Source organism: Heptranchias perlo, chromosome 21 (assembly GCF_035084215.1).
Source record: "Heptranchias perlo isolate sHepPer1 chromosome 21, sHepPer1.hap1, whole genome shotgun sequence".
In the NCBI taxonomy this organism is placed as follows: domain Eukaryota; kingdom Metazoa; phylum Chordata; class Chondrichthyes; order Hexanchiformes; family Hexanchidae; genus Heptranchias; species Heptranchias perlo.
This window is the reverse complement of record NC_090345.1, coordinates 1,865,844-1,881,484: the sequence shown is the minus strand read 5'-3', so window position 1 is coordinate 1,881,484 and position 15,641 is coordinate 1,865,844. Positions and strand designations below refer to the sequence as shown.

The 15,641-nt window shown below is 49.3% G+C and overlaps 1 protein-coding gene across 3 annotated transcripts in view; it reads left to right on the top strand.

Annotated features, from left to right (window-relative positions):
- Positions 1 to 15,641, top strand: part of LOC137339904 (collagen alpha-1(XVII) chain-like) — a 148,823-nt gene that overhangs the window by 47,530 nt on the left and 85,652 nt on the right. For all 3 annotated transcript variants that reach the window (XM_068001961.1, XM_068001963.1, XM_068001960.1), the window contains exons 19-27: positions 784 to 993; positions 2,177 to 2,197; positions 4,496 to 4,513; positions 5,183 to 5,209; positions 7,111 to 7,173; positions 9,234 to 9,311; positions 10,005 to 10,040; positions 10,475 to 10,510; positions 11,681 to 11,734. In XM_068001961.1, coding sequence (XP_067858062.1) covers positions 784 to 993; positions 2,177 to 2,197; positions 4,496 to 4,513; positions 5,183 to 5,209; positions 7,111 to 7,173; positions 9,234 to 9,311; positions 10,005 to 10,040; positions 10,475 to 10,510; positions 11,681 to 11,734 — 543 coding nt within the window. The remainder of the gene's footprint in view (positions 1 to 783; positions 994 to 2,176; positions 2,198 to 4,495; positions 4,514 to 5,182; positions 5,210 to 7,110; positions 7,174 to 9,233; positions 9,312 to 10,004; positions 10,041 to 10,474; positions 10,511 to 11,680; positions 11,735 to 15,641) is intronic.

Below are 15,641 nucleotides of genomic sequence, written 5' to 3'. Positions count from 1 at the left end.
CTTTGAAAGGAGCAGAAGATCAAGGGGGCAATTGGAGTTTTTAGGCCCTCGACTGGGCCGAGGTTTGAAAAGGTCTGGGTCTGAGGCCTAAAGGGGTCCCAGGGCCTCCTGCCGCTGCCCCATGGGCTACTGTCACCCCTCTCCAGGCGATCCCTGGGGTAAGTGGCTGGCAAGCAGGGAAGGAACAGCCAGCAGCCATCATGGTAAGAATTGGGTGAGGGGAGAGAAATTGAGGTTTGGGTAGCAATGCCACTGTAGGCCTCACCATCTGATTTTCCTGCAGTTTGCACTGATTTTAGGTTTGATAGCGAAGGAAAATCCAGCCCTTGGTGTCTCTGATGAGGGACTGGATGGTGCAGTGGGCTCGACACTGGGGGAGGGGGGTCTGGTAGTAGGGTTGCCAACTCTGGTTGCACATATTCCTGTAGGTTTGATCACATGACCTCCCACCTCTGGCCAATCCCGCCCGTCAAACCCTTTTTTTCCCATCCCCAACATTTTTATAAGCAATAAACTAAAGTGTTCAAAGAAATCACACAATTATTGTTAATGCTGCTATGATTTCTCTCCCGGGTGTTGCTCGCAGCAGTGTCCTGGTGATTAATCTTTCATTCCTGGAGACTCCAGGCCAATCCTGGAGGGTTGGCAACCCCCATCTGGTAGTCCAATCATTACAGGGCTGGCTTCCTGATTGGATGGGCTCGAGGCTGAGCCCAGGGAGGTAGAAAGCGTTGATGTTGTTCCCTCCCGTGATCACTAACCCGTTTGACTCTCTGGTTCCAGCGGAAGAGGTCAGAAAGCTGAAATCCCGCGTCGATACTCTGGAATCTGGACCGAGATTCGAGAAACTTATTGACCAGAATGGCCGTTCGCGCATCTTGAAGGAGGAGTGGGGCACGAGGCTGAATACGGCAGGTGGAGGCTCGGGAGCAGATATAGAAAGCAGCATCTGGAGCCAGGTCACAGCCAAGCTACAGTCCAAGGAATACCGAGGTGAGAGAGTAGAATCCTGAGAAAATGGCCAAACCGCTTAGTATTGGGAGCGTCGGTTAAACGCTGTGAGCTTCCACCGTGATTAATGCTCGGGAAACAAGCTGATTGCAACCAAAATAATCAAGGATTCAACCCAAATTCTCTTCTTTCCTGTGAGGTCTATTACTGACTCACCTTCTCCCCATATCCCTCAATCCCACCTACCCACCTTCTCCCCATATCCCTCAATCCCACCTACCCACCTTCTCACCATATCCCCCAATCCCATCCACCCACCTTCTCCCCATATCCCTCAATCCCACCTACCCACCTTCTCCCCATATCCCTCAATCCCACCTACCCACCTTCTCACCATATCCCCCAATCCCATCCACCCACCTTCTCCCCATATCCCCCAATCCCATCCACCCACCTTCTCCCCATATCCCTCAATCCCATCCACCCACCTTCTCACCATATCCCCCAATCCCATCCACCCACCTTCTCACCATATCCCCCAATCCCACCGACCCACCTTCTCACCATATCCCTCAATCCCACCTACCCACCTTCTCACCATATCCCTCAATCCCACCGACCCACCTTCTCACCATATCCCTCAATCCCACCTACCCACCTTCTCACCATATCCCTCAATCCCACCTACCCACCTTCTCCCCATATCCCCCAATCCCATCCACCCACCTTCTCACCATATCCCTTGACCTCTTCTCTCTCCAGAAACACCTCTAATTACCTATTGACTCTATTTGCATTCTCTGCTTCAATGACCTTCCCAACTCAATTGTCCTTTTAGTGAAAAAGTTCCTTTGACTTGCCTTCTTATCCCAACTCAATGTTTTTACCCTGTGTCTGCTGAGATTTGAACCCTCACCATCGGGAGCAATTTTCCCAAATTGGTTTCGTCAGTTCCCTTCAGAATCTCGAAACCTTCTGCTATTTTGCCTGGGTGTCTCTTTGCCCGTGAGGTGTCACAGTGTTCACGAGATAAGAAACACTGTGTGAGGAAGGGCAGAGAGAGATGGCTGTGAACACTCGGCAATTCTATGAGATTTACTGATGATTCTGGTATCAAAATTGTTTTTAATAAGCAGACGGTAAATGCTGTTTAAAGAGGAGGTGGTCAGACTGACCCTGCTGCATATTGCTGGCCACCACTGACGTCCATTGTCTTGAATTGCAGATTCGGTGAGGGGAGATCAGGGTGAGTAACCGACTCTTCATATGACAGTGCTGTGATTTTATTTTTGTGTGGGACTAATTAGATAGCTCTTTCAAAGAGCCGGCACAGGCAGGATGGGCTGAATGGCCTCTTTCTATAGAATCATAGAATAGAATCATAGAAGTTTATAACATGGAAACAGGCCCTTCGGCCCAACATGTCCATGTCGCCCAGTTTATACCACTAAGCTAGTCCCAATTGCCTGCACTTGGCCCATATCCCTCTATACCCATCTTACCCATGTAACTGTCCAAATGCTTTTTAAAAGACAAAATTGTACCCGCCTCTACTACTGCCTCTGGCAGCTCGTTCCAGACACTCACCACCCTTTGAGTGAAAAAATTGCCCCTCTGGACCCTTTTGTATCTCTCCCCTCTCACCTATGCTGTATGATTCTATGATTTTATACATTGTCTTTGTGTTTCATTATCTCTGTGTTCCCCACTATACGACAGCGAGCCGACATCCTGTTCCCTGACCCCCAATGTGTGAGTTGGGGGTTCCCCCTCCCCCATGTTGGGTCACATGGTTCCCTCCCCCTCCCCATGTTGGGTCACATGGTTCCTCCCCCCTCCCCATGTTGGGTCACATGGTTCCTCCCCCCTCCCCATGTTGGGTCACATGGTTCCTCCCCCCTCCCTGTGTTGGGTCACATGGTTCCTCCCCCCTCCCCATGTTGGGTCACATGGTTCCTCCCCCCTCCCTGTGTTGAGTCACATGGTTCCTCCCCCCTCCCCATGTTGGGTCACATGGTTCCTCCCCCCTCCCCATGTTGGGTCACATGGTTCCTCCCCCTCCCCATGTTGGGTCACATGGTTCCTCCCCCTCCCCATGTTGGGTCACATGGTTCCTCCCCCCTCCCCATGTTGGGTCACATGGTTCCTCCCCCCTCCCCATGTTGGGTCACATGGTTCCTCCCCCCTCCCTGTGTTGAGTCACATGGTTCCTCACCACCTCATATCAGAGAATCTCACAGGGGAGATGGGGAGATGATTAAAATTGGAATCAGGAAAGGCTGGGGAGAGGGGGAGTGGAAAGTCTGTTCCAAGAGGAAGGTTTTGAGTGGGCGGTAGGGAGGAGGTGCCAGAGGTCAGGAGGAATAGGTCTGGATTTTCCTTCATTAATATTCCAGTGTCTGAAAGGGTAGGCGCCAAGGGTGGATCAGAGAGAGATACGAACAAGGAGTAACCCAGTGTCGGAGTGGGTAACGAGGAATAACCCAGTGTAGGAGTAGAAAAGGAGGAATAACCCCCAGTGTCAGAGGAGTGGGGAATGCAGAATAACCCAGTGGCAGAGTAGGGAACTAGAAATAACCCCCTGTGTCGGAGTGTAGAATGAGGAGTAACCCCATGTCAGAGTGGGGAATGAGACTAACCTAGTGTCAGAGTGGGGAACGAGGAATAACCCAGTGTCAGAGCGGGGAATGAGGAGTAACCCCTTGTCAGAGTGGGGAATGAGACTAACCTAGTGTCAGAGTGGGGAACGAGGACTAACCCAGCGTTGGAGTAGAAAAGGAGGAATAACCCCCAGTGTCAGAGGAGTGGGAAACGCAGAATAACCCAGTGGCAGAGTAGGGAACTAGGAATAATCCCCAGTGTCAGAGTGGGGAACGAGTAGGAACCCGGTGTCAGAGTGGGGAATGAGGAGTAACTCAGTGTCGTGGGAGTGGTGAACGAGGATTAACCCGTGTCGGAGGAGTGGGGGAGTGTGGAGCGAGGATTAACTCAGTATCAGGGGTGACCCACTGTCAGCGGAGTTGGTAGGTGGGGAACAAGGGGTAACCCAGTGTCGGAGGAGTTGGTAGGTGGGGAATGAGGGATAACCCAGTGTCGGAGGAGGGGGGAAAAGACAAACAAGAAGTGCCTTAAAGTTGGTGGAGCAGAGGGTAATTGCAGGGATTTAGGGCTAGAATCAGTTATTAAAGGGCAGGTGTCTAGGTATCAGGCAATTTTCGAGCAACTGAGAGTCTAGAACAGATTTTGAAAATCCCACAGCTGTGGGGAGGGGTCCCTGCCCCCCCCCAATCCTGTGTGTTTCCATTCCAATTCCAATATCAGCTCTGCCTTTTCATTCAAACTGAAGTATGTGTAACAGGCGCAGATGTGAGGCCGGATTCTGTCTTTGGAATGTTTCTGGCAAGAGCCTTTTCTGTGCTGACCCTGTCCCTTTTAGCAGCTCGGGAGTTTTGCTAAATCTCACAACACTATTCCACCTGCGTGTGCTTGTATTTTGTTGGTGTTTCTAATGAAGTTTTTTTTTGTTGTGTCACCAATTTAACAGGTGCACCGGGGGTCAAAGGTGAGTTCAAGAACATCATTCAAAATTACCTTTTAATCTTTCTCACCATTACACGCTCCACCCCGACTGCTCTGCAAATCCACTGCTGCTCCCCGTTTATTATTTCACTCTCTCTGGCTGCTCTCATCTCTCTGATTCTGGCAGTCTGCTGCTCTTTCTCAGTCTGTCTCTCTTTCTCAGTCTGCTGCTCTTTCTCAGTCTGTCTCTTTCTCAGTCTGTGTCTCTTTCTCAGTCTGTCTCTCTTTCTCAGTCTGTCTCTCTTTCTCAGTCTGTCTCTCTCAGTCTGTCTCTTTCTCAGTCTGTCTCTCTCAGTCTGCTGCTCTTTCTCAGTCTGTCTCTCTCTCTCAGTCTGCTGCTCTTTCTCAGTCTGTCTCTCTCTCTCAGTCTGCTGCTCTTTCTCAGTCTGTCTCTCTCTCTCAGTCTGCTGCTCTTTCTCAGTCTGTCTCTCTTTCTCAGTCTGTTTCTCTCAGTCTGCTGCTCTTTCTCAGTCTGTCTCTCTTTCTCAGTCTGTCTCTCTTTCTCAGTCTGTCTCTCTTTCTCAGTCTGTCTCTCTTTCTCAGTCTGTCTCTCTCTGAATCTGTCTGAATCTCTCTTTCTGTATTTCTCTCTCTTGCTTGAAATTGTGTTTGTTAATTTTTTCCTTTAACCTGCTGCTGTTTTTTTGGACAGGTGATCCAGGATTTCCCGGAATACCAGGTAACTTGAAGCCGTGTGAAAGCAACTCGTATTGTTCCCATAATTCTCACTCCTGTAAGATCTATATCTGTTCATGAGAACAAACGAAAAGACCAGTGAGTCTGTCCCCTTCTTTTCAGAAATCATTTCTACCCCCCACCTTCTAACCATATCTCTCAACCGTCCACTTTCTCAACAACTTGAATTTACATCAAAAGCAAAAGACTGCGAATGCTGGAAATCTGAAATAAAAGCAGGAAATGCTGGAAATACTCAGCAAGTCAGGCAGCATCTGTGGAGAAAGAATGTTAACTCTGTTTCTTTCTCCACAGATACTACCTGACTTGCTGAGTATTTCAAGCATTTTCTGTTTTTACTTGCATTTACACAGCTCCTTTAACGTGGTGAAACACCCCAAGGCACTTCACCGTATCCCTCAACCCCTTCTCTTCCCAGAAACACATCTAACTGTCTCTTGGCCCCATTTACACTGATTGCTTCAATGTCCTTCCATAGAATCATAGAATCATATGGCACAGAAGAAGGCCATTCGGCCCATTGTGCCTGTGCCAGCTCTTTGAAAGAGCTATCCAATTGGTCCCACTCCCCTGCTCTTTCCCCATTGCCCTGCTAATTTTTTCCCTTCAAGTATTTATCCAATTCCCTTTTGAAAGTTAATCTGCTTCCACCGCCCTTTCAGGCAGTGCATTCCAGATCATAACAACTCGCTGCGTAAAAAAATTTCCCCTCACCACCCCTCTGGCTCTTTTGCCAATTATCTTAAATCTGTATCCTCTGGTTACCAACCCTCCTGCCACTGGCAACAGTTTCTCCCTATCTAATCTCTCAAAATCTCTCATGATTTTGAACACCTCTATTAAATCTCCCCTTAACCTTCTCTGTTCCAAAGAGAAGAACCTCAGCTTTTCCAGTTTCTCCACATAACTGAAGTCCTTCATCCCTGGTACCATTCTAGTAAATCTCCTCTGCACCCTCTCCAAGGCCTTCACATCCTTCCTAAAGTGCGTTGCCCAGAATTGGACACAATTCTCCAGCTGAGCCTAACCAGTGTCTTATAAAGGTTTAGCTTAACTTCCTTGCTTTTGTACTCTTATGCCTCTATTAATAAAGCCCAGGATTCCGTATGCTTTTTTAACAGCCTGGTAACTTATTCCTCAACTTGATTTCCCTTTGGGTGATAAGGTCGGAGCAAACACTGAGAGTTTTTTGAGATATCAACGTGACACTGAGAATGGAAATATCTTCAAACAAAAACGTGTCTCGGAGAGGAACAGACAGATTTCCTAAAGTGACTCATGTTGCAGGTTCTTCATCTCATATTGGTCAGTGAGCCTTACTGCCCCCAGCTCCTACTGGTCAGTATGCCTCACTGCCCCCAGCTCCTATTGGTCAGTGAGCCTCACTGCCCCCAGCTCCTACTGGTCAGTACGCCTCACTGCCCCCAGCTCCTATTGGGCAGTGAGCCTCACTGCCCCCAGCTCCTATTGGGCAGTGAGCCTCACTGCCCCCAGCTCCTATTGGTCAGTGAGCCTCATGTTGCCCTGCCCCCACCTCCAAATGGTCAGTGAGCATCACTGCCCCAGCTCCTATTGGTCAGTGAGCCTCACTGCCCCAGCTCCTATTGGTCAGTGAGCATCACTGCCCCCTGTTCCTGTTGGTCAGTAAGTCTCACTGCCCCAGTTCCTGTTGGTCAGCGAGCCTCATGTTGCACTGCCCCCAGCTGCAATTGGTCAGTGAGCCTCACTGCCCCCAGCTCCTATTGGGCAGTAAGCCTTATGTTGCACTGCCCTCAGCCCCTGTATTCGGACGAGCAATGAGGACCTTTAACAGCAGGTCTGTGGGTGAAACGTGAAGCGACCGTGAGATTCCCAACACCAAGTTATTTTAATATTTCTTCACAGGTCCGTCTGGCCCTCCCGGAATCTCTGGACACGAAGGATCGAAAGGACAGAAAGGGAGCACAGGTACGGCCGAGTTATTGATCAGTGGTGGGGGGAGGGGGAATTATTGATCAATGATTGGGAGGAGCTTGGGTATTATTGATCAATGATTGGGGCGATGGGGAATTATTGATCAATGATTGGGGAGATGGGGAATTATTGATCAATGATTGGGGAGTTGGGGAATTATTGATCAATGATTGGGGAGATGGGGAATTATTGATCAGTGATGGGGTAGATGGGGAATTATTGATCAATGATGGGGAGATGGGGAATTATTGATCAATGATTGGGGAGATGGGGAATTATTGATCAATGATTGGGGAGATGGGGAATTATTGATCAATGATGGGGAGATGGGGAATTATTGATCAATGATGGGGAGATGGGGAATTATTGATCAATGATTGGGGAGATGGGGAATTATTGATCAATGATTGGGGAGATGGGGAATTATTGATCAATGATGGGGAGATGGGGAATTATTGATCAATGATTGGGGAGATGGGGAATTATTGATCAATGATGGGGAGATGGGGAATTATTGATCAATGATGGGGAGATGGGGAATTATTGATCAATGATGGGGGAGATGGGGAATTATTGATCAATGATTGGGGAGATGGGGAATTATTGATCAATGATTGGGGAGATGGGGAATTATTGATCAATGATTGGGGAGATGGGGAATTATTGATCAATGATTGGGAGGAGAGTGGGTATTATTGTCCAATGATTGGGAGGGGAGGGGGAATTATTGACCAATGATTGGGAGGGGAGGGGGAATTATTGATCAATGATTGGGGGGAGGGGGAATTATTAATCAATGATTGGGGGAGGGGGCATTATTGATCAATGATTGAGGATGGGGGAATTATTGATCAATGATTGGGGGAGGGGAATTATTGCTAAATTATTGGGGAAGGAGGAATTATTGATCAGTGATTGGGGGAGAGGGAATTATTGATCAATGATTGGGGGGAGGGGGATTTATTGATTAATGATTGGGGAGAGGGGGAATTATTGATCAACTATTATCTAGGTTATCTAGGATTGCAACGGGATCTTGATAAATTGGGCCAGTGGGCCGATGAATGGCCGATGGAGTTTAATTTAGATAAATGTGAGGTGATGCATTTTGGTAGATCGAATCGGGCCAGGACCTACCCCGTTAATGGTAGGGCGTTGGGGAGAGTTATAGAACAAAGAGATCTAGGAGTACAGGTTCATAGCTCCTTGAAAGTGGAGTCACAGGTGGATAGGGTGGTGAAGAAGGCATTCGGCATGCTTGGTTTCATTGGTCAGAACATTGAATACTGGAGTTGGGATATCTTGTTGAAGTTGTACAAGACATTAGTAAGGCCACACTTGGAATACTGTGTACAGTTCTGGTCACCCTATTATAGAAAGGATATTATTAAACTAGAAAGAGTGCAGAAAAGATTTACTAGGATGCTACCGGGACTTGATGGTTTGACTTATAGGGAGAGGTTGGATAGACTGAGACTTTTTTCCCTGGAGAGTAGGAGGTTAAGGGGTGATCTGACAGAAGTCTATAAAATAATGAGGGGCATAGATAAGGTAGATAGTCAAAATCTTTTCCCAAAGGTAGGGGAGTCTACAACGAGGGGACATAGATTTAAGGTGAGAGGGGAGAGATACAAAAGGGTCCAGAGGGGCAATTTTTTCACTCAAAGGGTGGTGAGTGTCTGGAACGAGCTGCCAGAGGCAGTAGTAGAGGCGGGTACAATTTTGTCTTTTAAAAAGCATTTGGACAGTTACATGGGTAAGATGGGTATCGAGGGATATGGGCCAAGTGCAGGCAATTGGGACTAGTTTAGTGGTATAAACTGGGCGACATGGACATGTTGGGCCGAAGGGCCTGTTTCCATGTTGTAAACTTCTATGATTCTATGATTCTATTGTGGGTGGGGAAATTATTGATCAATGATTGGGGAGATGGGGAATTATTGATCAATGAATGGGGGATGGGCAATTATTGATCAATGATTGGGGGAGGGGGAATTATTGAATTGTTTGTCGTGTTGTCACTGATCTTTGATCAATTTCTTGTTTAATTTCAGGTGAACATGGAGAGAAAGGGTCAAGAGGGCTTCAAGGTGACCATGGGACACCAGGGAAGGGTATTAAGGGAGACAGAGGTAAGAGAATGCTTAGGCCGATGGTCATTAATTATCTAGCTCTCCCCTAACTACCTTGATGGGCCCCGCGTGGGTCCGAGCCCGGCCCCGCATGGGACTGAGATGCACAGGAAGGCCTTGGTTTGTTTGACTGGTCTGAGCTGTTCTCATCCGGGTCTCTACAATTAACCTTAGAGGAAAGAGAATGTGCCAGAGTTCCCACCCTGAATCGCTTTGTGCTGCCTCCTGCTGGTAGATACAGAAGGTCAGAACTTCCTCGGGGATGGAGCATGCTGCCTGGGTCCTCTGCCATTAACCTCCCCAAGGGTCGCTGGGAGACCCCTTGATTCACGTCAGGGCCACATTTAGGGCACCCTCCAGACCCAAGACACCAGAAAACCTGGCCCAACTTGCTGGTTTTGGGAAAATTACGGTGTTGTTGAAGATATTATATATGAGGGAAACAGAGGGGAAAGTATATTTGAAGAATGAGGAAGGCCTGTTAAAATTAATGTACCATTTCCTGTCGTCCTTTAGTCCAGTTCAGTGGAACTCCCATTCATTCTGGTCCAATGGGATTCTTGTGGTTTGTTGCTCAGGTTTTGACTGTTTCCCAGTCGGTGAGGTCACAGGTCAGAGTGCCTGGATGTCACGTGTTTTTGAATCGGTATCTCCGTTTGGTGTTTAAATGCCGTTCTTCTCTCCTATTTTCAGGTGAAGCAGGCCTTCCAGGGATACCGGGACTAAAAGGTAAGGGTGAGGATAGTGCAAGTGATCGCTGAGTCCAGGAGTACAGCAACTACATTCTCATCCAGTGATTAGTCTCTGTGTTTTTTTTATTCGTTCATGGGATGTGGGCGTCGCTGGCGAGGCCGGCATTTATTGCCCATCCCTAATTGCCCCTGAGAAGGTGGTGGTGAGCCGCCTTCCTGAACCGCCATAACCTGCCATTAGTGCATGAAAGTCTAGTCATCCAACAGGATAATTTGATCGTCATTCAAGTAGAAACATACTCCACTCAGTATAGTATGCTCCAATCTGAATTATCCAATCAGTTTATGTGCCTCCTGCCGTGTTGAATTGCTTCAAAATTAATTCACGCAAGTCAAACATCTTCTTCAACACATCTGTCTCAGACACTGTGCGAGTTACTACATCTCCCTCACCTTCTCTCTTTCTGACAGGTGTGGTTGGACAACATGGTCCTCCTGGCCCTCAAGGTAATTTATTTTTAAAATTCTTTTGTAAGTTTTTATTGTAACAGCACTGACCCTCTCCAATCCTTATTCAATAGTAACATCAAATGTGGTTCTCAAAAGTGTGAGGGTAAGTATCACACACAGTACAACAAAGTGTCTGTCACCAAAATCACTGACCCACAGCTACATCTCTTTGTAGCACACATCCTAACCAGAACATCCAATGGAATCCTTTAGGTGTAATAAGTCAAGATGGACAAGTGCTCCTTCACTGTAGGTTTTCCCCTTCTCTGATCGTAACTGTATATAAGCCTTATTGAAGGTAATATAGTCCATATAGTCTCCTGGACTGGTTTCGATCGCCTGAGGGGGTCAGAGAGGATTTTTTCCCCTTATTGGCCCTGGGTTTTTTCTCTGTGTTTTTGCTTCGGGAGTGGGGTGGTGCGGGGTGGGGGTGGGGGTGGGTGGGAGGTGCGGGGAGGGAAAAAGTGTTTAGTCACGATGCTCCAGCCATCATGGTGTGGGGCAGGCTTGATGGACCAGCTGGTCTTTGCCTGCCCGTCAATTTTGTATCTTCATATGGCATTATTTGAAGAAGACAGGGAGTTCTCATGGTGTCCTGGTCAACATTCATCCCTCAATTAACACCACCAAAACAAATTAATTGGTCATTTATCTCATATTGTTTGTGGAACCTTCTTGTAGTTGCCACACAGGTGGCTGCACCACAAAAGTAATTCATTGGCTGTGACACGTTTGGGGCGACCTGAAGATGTGAAAGAATCTATTTAATGCAAGTTCCTTCTTACTTAAATATGTGAGCAAGTTCAGATAAGTGATAGCCCGTCAAAATTTCTAGTTACCTCTCACATGGGACATCCCTTATTGCCAAGAACTGACCACCCACCTAGAATAGGCATGGGTGCAGGAGCTGCCTGTCCATCAGCAGAGAGACCATGATCCACAAACACAGGATGTGAAGCCTCTGTCTCCTACTTTAAGACTCAGCTCCAGCTTTTCAACTCTCACCTTGTGATGTCTGAGCACAGAGCCAACAACTCCCACCTGGACAGAGCTGGTGCTTCCCGGCAACTGGGGAGCTTGAGAAGTGAGAACTTAGTGGGAGAAGATTGTGAGGTAAAACTGGTTGTAATTTCTGAGTACTAATCCAGGTTTGTTATCTTTCTGTAGGATCTCCTGGGTCTTCAGGATTCAAAGGTGATACTGGTTCTCCAGGCCCTAAAGGTATGCTCACAGGAATGTCTATCCAAAGTTTAGTCAATGTGATGAGAAACATTTTTTACTAGGTAACAGGCAAAGGTGGGTTGTTACCATTCAAAAAGTAAAACATTGCCTATCAGAAAATAAATTATATTTTAGTAAATCACTGACAACCGAATGTTTCTAATATAATTACTCCCTTACATTTGAGCTCCAATATGCAATATATCATCCACCGCCTCCAGTTTACCAGCTGAGAGGTTATTTGAACAAACTGGTCCCACAACTTTGGCAGTGCCAAATGGGCTAATAAATAGGAGTTGTTTGTTACTATCCTTTATTAACTTGCTTATTTAGTTTGTTCCATGACCAACAGAACTCAACTCAAACGAGGCAGATCAACGTAACTCTTCAACCCAGCCCAACATAACTCCTCAACCCACCCCAACATAACTCCTCAACCCCCCCCAACATAACTCCTCAACCCGCCCCAACATAACTCCTCAACCCGCCCCACCGTAACTCCTCAACCCGCCCCAACATAACTCCTCAACCCCCCCCAACATAACTCCTCAACCCCCCCCAACATAACTCCTCAACCCGCCCCACCGTAACTCCTCAACCCGCCCCAACATAACTCCTCAACCCGCCCCAACATAACTCCTCAACCCGCCCCAGTGTAACTCCTCAACCCGCCCCAACATAACTCCTCAACCCCCCCCAACATAACTCCTCAACCCCCCCCAACATAACTCCTCAACCCACCCCAACATAACTCCTCAACCCGCCCCAACATAACTCCTCAACCCCCCCCAACATAACTCCTCAACCCACCCCAACATAACTCCTCAACCCGCCCCAACATAACTCCTCAACCCCCCCCAACATAACTCCTCAACCCACCCCAACATAACTCCTCAACCCGCCCCAACATAACTCCTCAACCCCCCCCAACATAACTCCTCAACCCACCCCAACATAACTCCTCAACCCGCCCCAACATAACTCCTCAACCCGCCCCAGTGTAACTCCTCAACCCGCCCCAACATAACTCCTCAACCCGCCCCAACATAACTCCTCAACCCCCCCCAACATAACTCCTCAACCCACCCCAACATAACTCCTCAACCCGCCCCAACATAACTCCTCAACCCGCCCCAGAGTAACTCCTCAACCCGCCCCAACATAACTCCTCAACCCGCCCCAACATAACTCCTCAACCCCCCCCAACATAACTCCTCAACCCGCCCCAACATAACTCCTCAACTCGCCCCAACATAACTCCTCAACCCGCCCCACCGTAACTCCTCAACCCCCCCCAACATAACTCCTCAACCCGCCCCAACATAACTCCTCAACCCGCCCCAACATAACTCCTCAACCCACCCGAATGTAACTCCTCAACTCGCCCCAACATAACTCCTCAACGCGCCCCAGTGTAACTCCTCAACCTGCCCCAACATAACTCCTCAACTCGCCCCAACATAACTCCTCAACGCGCCCCAGTGTAACTCCTCAACTCGCCCCAACATAACTCCTCAACGCGCCCCAATGTAACTCCTCAACCCGCCCCAACATTACTCCTCAACTCGCCCCAACATAACTCCTCAACCAGCCCCAGTGTAACTCCTCAACTCGCCCCAACATAACTCCTCAACCCGCCCCAACATTACTCCTCAACTCGCCCCAACATAACTCCTCAACCAGCCCCAGTGTAACTCCTCAACTCGCCCCAACATAACTCCTCAACTCGCCCCAACATAACTCCTCAACCCGCCCCAACATAACTCCTCAACCCGCCCCAACATAACTCCTCAACCCGCCCCAACATAACTCCTCAACCCCCCCCCAACATAACTCCTCAACCCGCCCCAACATAACTCCTCAACTCGCCCCAACATAACTCCTCAACCCGCCCCAACATAACCCCTCAACCCCCCCCCAACATAACTCCTCAACCCCCCCCAACATAACTCCTCAACTCGCCCCAACATAACTCCTCAACCCGCCCCAACATAACTCCTCAACTCGCCCCAACATAACTCCTCAACCCGCCCCACCGTAACTCCTCAACCCCCCCCAACATAACTCCTCAACCCGCCCCAGTGTAACTCCTCAACCCGCCCCAACATAACTCCTCAACTCGCCCCAACATAACTCCTCAACCCGCCCCAACATAACTCCTCAACCCCCCGCAACATAACTCCTCAACCCGCCCCAACGGAACTCCTCAACCCGCCCCAACATAACTCCTCAACTCGCCCCAACATAACTCCTCAACCAGCCCCAGTGTAACTCCTCAACTCGCCCCAACATAACTCCTCAACCCCCCCCAACATAACTCCTCAACCCGCCCCAACACAACTCCTCAACCCGCCCCAGTGTAACTCCTCAACCCGCCCCAACATAACTCCTCAACCCCCCCCAACATAACTCCTCAACCCCCCCCAACATAACTCCTCAACCCGCCCCAACATAACTCCTCAACCCCCCCCAAAATAACTCCTCAACCCCCCCCAACATAACTCCTCAACCCGCCCCAACATAACTCCTCAACCCGCCCCAACATAACTCCTCAACCCGCCCCAACATAACTCCTCAACTCGCCCCAACATAACTCCTCAACCCGCCCCAGTGTAACTCCTCAACCCGCCCCAACATAACTCCTCAACCCCCCCCAACATAACTCCTCAACCCCCCCCAACATAACTCCTCAACTCGCCCCAACATAACTCCTCAACCCACCCGAATGTAACTCCTCAACTCGCCCCAACATAACTCCTCAACGCGCCCCAATGTAACTCCTCAACCCGCCCCAACATTACTCCTCAACCCCCCCCAACATAACTCCTCAACCAGCCCCAGTGTAACTCCTCAACTCGCCCCAACATAACTCCTCAACCCACCCGAATGTAACTCCTCAACTCACCCCAACATAACTCCTCAACCCGCCCCAGTGTAACTCCTCAACCCGCCCCAGTGTAACTCCTCAACCCGCCCCAGTGTAACTCCTCAACCCGCCCCAGTGTAACTCCTCAACCCGCCCCAACGTAACTCCTCAACCCCCCCCAACATAACTCCTCAACCCGGCCCAACGTAACTCCTCAACTCGCCCCAACATAACTCCTCAACCAGCCCCAGTGTAACTCCTCAACTCGCCCCAACATAACTCCTCAACCCGCCCCACCGTAACTCCTCAACCCCCCCCAACATAACTCCTCAACCCGCCCCAGTGTAACTCCTCAACCCGCCCCAACATAACTCCTCAACTCGCCCCAACATAACTCCTCAACCCGCCCCAACATAACTCCTCAACCCCCCGCAACATAACTCCTCAACCCGCCCCAACGTAACTCCTCAACCCCCCCCAACATAACTCCTCAACCCGGCCCAACGTAACTCCTCAACTCGCCCCAACATAACTCCTCAACCCGCCCCAGTGTAACTCCTCAACCCGCCCCAGTGTAACTCCTCAACCCGCCCCAGTGTAACTCCTCAACCCGCCCCAACATAACTCCTCAACTCGCCCCAACATAACTCCTCAACCCGCCCCAGTGTAACTCCTCAACTCGCCCCAACATAACTCCTCAACCCGCCCCAGTGTAACTCCTCAACTCGCCCCAACATAACTCCTCAACCCGCCCCAGTGTAACTCCTCAACTCGCCCCAACATAACTCCTCAACCCGCCCCAACATAACTCCTCAACTCGCCCCAACATAACTCCTCAACCCGGCCCAACATAACTCCTCAACCCGCCCCAACATAACTCCTCAACTCGCCCCAACATAACTCCTCAACCCGGCCCAATGTAACTCCTCAACCCGCCCCAACATAACTCCTCAACCCGCCCCAACATAACTCCTCAACTCGCCCCAACATAACTCCTCAACCCGGCCCAATGTAACTCCTCAACCCGCCCCAACATAACTC